Below are 7594 nucleotides of genomic sequence, written 5' to 3'. Positions count from 1 at the left end.
TAAACATCTTCTTATTTCTGTATTAAAGTGTTCAAGTGTACAATTTTAAGAACCTTCTTCAATTGGTCTGCACTAAACAACTAATGTAAACGATAAATATTTATTATCAACAACCATGATATCAACAATATTAATCAGAACTTTAATAGTTTTAAATAATCAAACAGTTCCCAAGTCGTAAATCCACAACTAACCGTGTCTTGAAATAAGCCCCGCCTCCCTACTTACCTAATATTGAATAAACACGGTCTCCACGAGGTCGCTTTTAACCAATCATATTCCTAGAAATGTATAGGAGGTAAGATAAAATACTTTGTCATGTTTTATGAAGATTTAAGCCCATGATAAATAAAAATATTCACCTCACAAATTGTTTTATGCAATATTAAATAATATAGCTATAAACCGATTTATCCTGCAATCAGCCGGCTATTGTAAAAATAAATCATGTTTGAATTGTATATTTTCTGATATTCATCAAGATATATCACGATTTATAATGGAACTGACGGCATGAAATTGATATAAAGATTTCGAATTATTTAGGACGAAAACATTTAAGAATTGAATGCTTCTTTTTGTACATTCATTGGGGTGTATAAGCGTTGCCCGAAGTACATTTTGTATGAAGCAACGGGTAAGCAAAATCGTTTGCTGTCATTATCACTGGAAATAATTATGGAGCAAATGCTTAAACCAAAAGGCAGCTAGTCTGATTTTTTTTGTGCCATTCAAAAGACACTACAGAAGCTAGAATCTAAAAGACACGACTACTTTATCAACAGATTGAGTTCTCTGATCTTGATTTCTGATTTAGTGAACGTGTGTTTTGAGCTGTGACAAAAAGGATATATAAGTATATGTTTTGTATTTATTTTAAACTTAGTTCATTTATATATGTTTTGTAGTTTACTCTGATGTCATTTTCACTGAACTAGTACAGCAGCTCAGTTCCACTCCTAAATGCGGGATTTTCTCGTGGTATTGAAGACCCATTGGTGGACTTCGGATGTTGTCTGCTTTCGTTGGGTTGTTGTATCTTTCACACACTCCTCATTTCCATTCTCAATTTTAAGTACAGTTTGGATCAATGAAACAAAGAAAACTTCGACTATAAACTACTCCAACGTGTTAGTTTATGTTGCTTAATAAATCACTGAAATCTCACAAACTTATTATCAGATTTTATAAAGACACTATTTAAACTCATGGTCACCTTTTTCACAATTTAAGATTTTACCTGCAAATAAAACAGTAAAGGTATGACATGTAGTTCATAATAATTATATGAGATAAAAGAAGTCGGTTTTAAAAATGATCAGTTAGTCTAGGGAGCTACCATTTGATTTTTATGGGGGGGGGGGGCTAGGATGAAAAATTTTGTCCTGCATTTTTTTTTAGTTGTAATCTCTGTCCTGCCTTTTTATTTTTCACTCTATTCGGTCCTGCAGGATGAAAAATTTTGTCCTGCATTTTTTTTTAGTTGTAATCTCTGTCCTGCCTTTTTATTTTTCACTCTATTCGGTCCTGCCTTTTTTTTTTAGTTTATCCTGACTTTTTTTACCTAAATTGTCATCCTGACTTTTTTTTTTTGCAAGTGTCTCATCCTGCCTTTTTTTTACTCAAAATTCCTGTCCTGCCTATTTTTTTCAAATTTCATCCTAGCCCCCCCATAAAAATCAAATGGTAGCTCCCCTAGCATGTCTTATAATGTTTAGAAGTAAGCAAATCAGTTACATTTAAACATGATCAACTAGATAAGCTGATTTTTTTCACATAAAAAGATAGAAAATTCAAATTGTAACTGCATTGCATAATAGTGTGTAAATGAATTTGGATTTAACACAAGTCAGAAGTTTCTGATTGAGCAACAAAGACCCCGCTAAAAAAAGGTCCAGGGTGCATGATCTCAGATGCTCCGAAAGGGTAAGCAAGTCCAGCCTCACATGTGGCACCGGTCGTGTGGCCTTATGTAAGTACAAATATGTCGTCATCTGTTAAATAACAGTCAACCAATAAGTGATCGCGTCAATAACATTTTCGAAAAGATGATTTCAATTTCATCACTTGGAACTCCTAGTTCAATATTTTCCTTTGGAGCAGCAATCCTCTATCAAGGAAATCATGACAAGATATTCAATCCCTCAAAACGTATTTTCTGTCTGATTTCCGGTTTTTGATGGTACTCACGTGCAACATTAGTTTACCGATATGCATATCTCTATAATTCATTAAAACGTACAATTCAAAGATCTTCAAAGCAAACAAGAATGTGCCCATCTTCAAGTATTAATATCATTTTTTTTTATGTTCAGTGGACCGTGAAGTTGGGGTCAAAACTCATTAAAATGCATTAAAATTAGAAAAAAATCATATCATAGGGAACATGTGTACTAAGATTCAAGTTGATCATGTTGATTGGAATTAAACTTAGAATAAACTACCTTACTAAAAATATTAACCTGCAGCGGGACAGACGGACCGACAGTCGGACGAACGGGCGCAAAGACCGAAAAACATAATGGCCCTAGTTGGGGCACAAAAGAACAAAATAAAGCAAATCGAAGGAAATCTTTAAATGTACGTTTTAAGTTGTTACTTACATAATGCAAATAGATTAAACTCTAAGCACTTAACATGAAGACAATATTGTGTTTTTTTTTTACTTTTATTTAGAGTAACCATTTAATTTTGTATAGTTACGAGTTTTCAGTGAAGACTAGTCACTATTTTTTAGTGAGTGGCAAAATTTCATTGTTTAAAATTCCATTTTTCACTTTAGTTACGATTTCTCACTTGATGGCAATGCTATCCTCCATCCTGCATGAAGTAAATAACTTAATTGTTTAACAGTTTGTACATAGGACGGGTCAAAAGCTCCATTAAAGTTCTCATCTGGATCTTTTTGGTGGTCATAAAGTTCAACACCAAACGATACATTCCACTGAGGCTTATATGTTGGGGCTCCGGTAAACTTTACCCACTCAGTGTATCTATAACGGTCTGTTCGAATCGTATATCCCATGATGCTCGTTCCATTTATGACTCTTGGATATTGAGAAAATGAGGCGTTCTTCCATGTTGCGTTTGGATTTTGAACTAAAGGTATTAAACTCATTCCTTCACGACAAAGTCCAATGCTTGCAGAGTGGTCCGGACACAAAGGTAAAAGGTCAAGTCCAGCTGCCTCAGCCAAGGTTGGAAAAAGGTCAACAAATTCCGTGAGCTGCTCTGTCACTATTCCCTTGTCGGTCAGACCAGGGATATGTACCATCATTGGCGCATGCGTTGCAAGTTCAAAATTTGTTTGTTTGCACCATTCGGAATGTTCTCCTAGCTGCCAACCATGATCGCCAAAGAATGATACAATTGTATCGTTTTCAAGACCTAACTTAGAGAGTTCATTAACAACAAGACCGACCAATGAATCTGTCCAACTTAAAGCGCTATAATATGCACGACGTAGGTCAAGAACAACATCCCGAGGCAACGTTGAATTAATTGCACCTGTAGCATTCAATGCACTAATGTCATGATAGGATCGTAAACCAGTATAATCAAACCAAGCAGCTTTCGGCATATTGATTGGTGCATATTCATTATTCGGAAGTCTAATCTCGCTTATTGGATAATGTTGCAGGAAAGATTCCGGGAAAACGAACGGAAGATGCGGTTTATGGAAGCCAACAGCGACAAAGAAAGGCTTTTGTCCTGATTTTGCTGCAGGTGCAAGCTTTTGTAATGTAGAAAGAGCATGATCGACTATTTGCTTATCAATAAGCGGTTTGTTTTTTAAGAGATCATCTGATATTGCTTTCCAGCTGTTTGCCTTTGATTCAAAATTACGTGTTCCATGAAAATATGGCATTGTCCATGATATTGGATCGTCATTATCAGACGCAAGGTACCCAGGATGAAATATCTTCCCCATTCCAACTGATTCATATCCGTTCATTTTGAAATATTCTGGGATGGTTGTGAAATTCCCGCCAACTCTACGGAAGTAATGAACTAAATCGGTTACATGTGTTGTGTCCGGACGACGTCCCGTCAGAAGTGACGTTCTACTCGGAGAACACAGAGCTTGCTGTACATAAGCACGTTTTAATAGCAAACTTTTAGACGCCAGTGCATCTAAATTCGGAGTGAACATCGGAGGATGAATGGATGACGGGAAATCCGGTCCTTCGTAAGCTCCTATTTGCGGACGCATGTCATCAGAAACGAGGAATAAAACATTCTTCCGGCTGCACTCGGTCACTAAAAGTCTACTACAAAGGCCGCACAGTATTAACAGTAAGCGCATAATTAAATTTTGATATTATAATTGCGACTGTGACAACTCCTCAATGTGTTTTTCTTCAATATCAGTTTATCAATAAGATATCAAAATCTAGATAAATCCACTGTGTGACAGTCAGATTGTAAGTTGAGGTACAAATAAGGTCATAAACAGTCCCGTTATTTCAACGTCACATTCATTGACCATATAAATATATATCTATATAAGGTTGCTTGAAGTTTCTACAATGTAATTAAAAACACGTTTAATACTAAATAATAGCTTAATATGATACGTTTGTGAATACATATAGATGCATATACGACTTTTCAAGAAATAATCTACATACCCCCAACTTCAGATTCGCACATTGTCAATGTATTTATTAAAGTTGAGCATACATGTGTTTTCTATTATGTAAACAATCACACGTGATTGTGTGTCCGCATAGTGGTCATCTATTGGTGTTTATATTGGATAAACAGGTTTGTGTTTTAAATATATGATATTTCGGATTGGTCAATATTTGTCGCATTGCGTAAATATATTGAGTATGATATTTGTTATGTAAATAGCACGGGATTTTTAAAGCGCGAATAGTTGTCTTGTTTAAGTAATTTAAGATATATGGTCATTCGAAGCTCGTATACCGTTCAGTAATGCAGCTTAGTTTAGGTAAAGAGACCCCCCCCCCCCCCCACCCGGATTAAGATGCTTGTATATTTGAAATGTTTTCACGCATAGATAGATAGATATTTATACTATCAGTAGGACATTGTTTGTTTGATTATTAAGATTTATATGTATATATGATTTCTGATTTTGTTTTTCTGTTTTGTAGGCTGTCGTGTACTACGCAGCGGTGTTGCCGATATCATGACATCGGGACTCAATATTTTGTTTTAATAAAATTTAACAGTGAGCTGCACATGCTGGCGAGCTATTCCTATGTAACAAGTGTTTGTTTTTATTTTATAAATACTTTATATGCGTTTGAGGTGACGAATTAGAATATAAGTGAATTGAGAGTTTGTTAACATAGATAAAACTGTAACATAAAATATTGTCCTCCATGAAATATTGTCTGTTGGACAAAATTTCATATGAAATATTGTCCTTAGACACCATTTCATACTGAAATATTGTCAAGGACAATATGAAATATTGTGCTTGTCCATGAAATTTTGTCACCCTCTTCAAGACAATATTTCACTATGAAATTTTGTCAATGACAATATTTCACCATGAAATTTTGGACATGACAATATTTTACTATGTCTACTAACAATATTTTATATCAAATTTTGTCAACAGCACATTATTTCATGGATAATTTACCAATTTGTCTTCATGAATTATAAGTTTTTAATAACTTCATTTGATTTCTTATCAAAAGCTTTGAAATAAATTTCATTGTTCTGTATACAAAAGGAATTAGACTCTCTTCTGATTTCTGAAATTCCATCCGATGAAACTTATAGACTGAGAAATTCATAAAGTATTTTATACTCCTTGCCATCCATGATCGATGACCAAAACTAGTTTTCTTTATATACCTGTATCTATTCATTATTAATATTTTATTTGATATTGTCAATTAAAGAAAACACTTTAATGATATTATTATCCAACATGATATATGTTGATAACCTCCCCTTCATAAGACAAAATTTCATAACAATCATGACAATCAGTCTATGAACTATTGTCTTAATATTTACAAATCATTACCTCCCTTTGGCAGGACAAAATTTCATACTGTGAATTATAAAATTTCACTATGAAAATTTGTCCATCTCAAGACATAATTTCATAGATGAGAACAATATTTCATGGTACATAATCATGAAATATTGGACAATATTTCATAGGACACTGTTTTGCTTTACAAATCCAGCCATTTTAAAGGGGGTGTCGGGGGGGGGGGGGGGGGGTCCCAACCCAGAGTAAAACAGGGGGGGTCGAACTAAATGCTCCCATTCAAATGCATTGATTGTCAAAAAAAGGGGGGTTCCAACCCCGGAACCCCATCCTCCCCCTGGATCCGCCAATGCATATAAAAGGCCTATCTGACTTTTTACATACATAATTACCATAATGCTGGACTTTTACTTGGCCTTTGGGAAACGCCCTTTCTTCCAATATATTATATATTTTCGGAAAGAAAAAAAAAAAACAATAAAAAATGGACACCGTTCAGGAAATGAAACTTACTCAGGTCATTTATAGCTGGACTTCTTCAACCCGGAAGAAGATCAATATTTATTAGCTTTCAAAAAAGCTTGTCTTACCATAAACTTGATTTTACTTTAAAACCCATTTTTGTAAATCTACTGTGTTAATTAAAAAAAAAAGAAAGAACGAGGAACTATTTTCTAATGTACAGCGGGATGCATATACTTGAATTGACGTAACGGAAGTAATAATTTATTTAAACTGATCGGGCGGAGCTAACGTTTTAATTTGCATTAGGACAGTCTATTTGAAGATGTGTGTGATAAGGATGATTGCCGTTTTAATTATTGTTGATTTCTAATCACCTATCAGTGTCATCAAAGAAATTTACAAAAGAATGACTGGACACTTCATTGATGAGTTTATCCAAAAACACCCATCTATAAATGGACTGGTTTATTATGAGCGAACCAGTTAAACCCCGCCCAGTCAAGTGAAATAAATCGAGTAATACTACAGGCCTACATGTACCTGAGGCTTCAATAGGGTTACACGAGCCGTTATATCGCAGAGTTGATCGCCTAACCCCAGAAAGGTCGCATGTCAGATTTGACCACCTACTTAAAAATATAATTTTTATGAATCACTTCTATTCTTCTGAACACATATTTGTAGATGAGCACATTTTTAACGATTGTGGCTATTTTGTATTGTTTAACTGAAAAAAAAACTTTTTTATATTCCGTAAGCATTGAGAAAACACTACTATGCACAAGTACATGTTGCATGCTTTCGTTTTACGTTTAATTTTATGACATTTCATGACATAGAAAATGAGGTACGATTGCCAATGAGACAACTCTCCATCCAAGTCACAAGTTTTAAAAGTAAACCATTATAGGTCAACGTAAGGAATTTAACACAGAGTCTTGGCTCATACCGAACAGCAAGCTATAATAATAAAGGGCCCCTATGTGTTTGTATATTCTTGTGTGTATCAATCTGTTCGTGTTGTATACTAGTATATTGAAGTGGTTCTATGCGTATCCAGGTGTTCTTGTGGATTTTAGAGTGTTCTTGCGCGTATTGATGTATTTTTTTTGCAGACTGCTGGATGAATGGATGGATGATTATACT

At 34.6% G+C, this 7594-nt stretch overlaps 1 protein-coding gene across 1 annotated transcript; it reads right to left on the bottom strand.

Annotated features, from left to right (window-relative positions):
• Window positions 1–2649: 2649 nt before the first annotated feature.
• Window positions 2650–6546, bottom strand: LOC139486557 (iduronate 2-sulfatase-like). Its single transcript, XM_071271478.1, has 2 exons — window positions 6497–6546; window positions 2650–4524 (listed from the first exon to the last, which is right to left on the bottom strand). Exon 2 carries the CDS (start codon window positions 4304–4306, stop codon window positions 2783–2785), a length of 1524 nt encoding a protein of 507 aa, XP_071127579.1. The 5' UTR covers window positions 4307–4524; window positions 6497–6546; the 3' UTR covers window positions 2650–2782.
• Between the last annotated feature and the right edge of the window lie 1048 nt (window positions 6547–7594).

This window comes from Mytilus edulis, chromosome 8 (genome assembly GCF_963676685.1).
Source record: "Mytilus edulis chromosome 8, xbMytEdul2.2, whole genome shotgun sequence".
NCBI classification, from domain to species: domain Eukaryota; kingdom Metazoa; phylum Mollusca; class Bivalvia; order Mytilida; family Mytilidae; genus Mytilus; species Mytilus edulis.
Note: the sequence above shows the minus strand (reverse complement) of the source record. Positions and strands in the feature narration are given on the sequence as shown.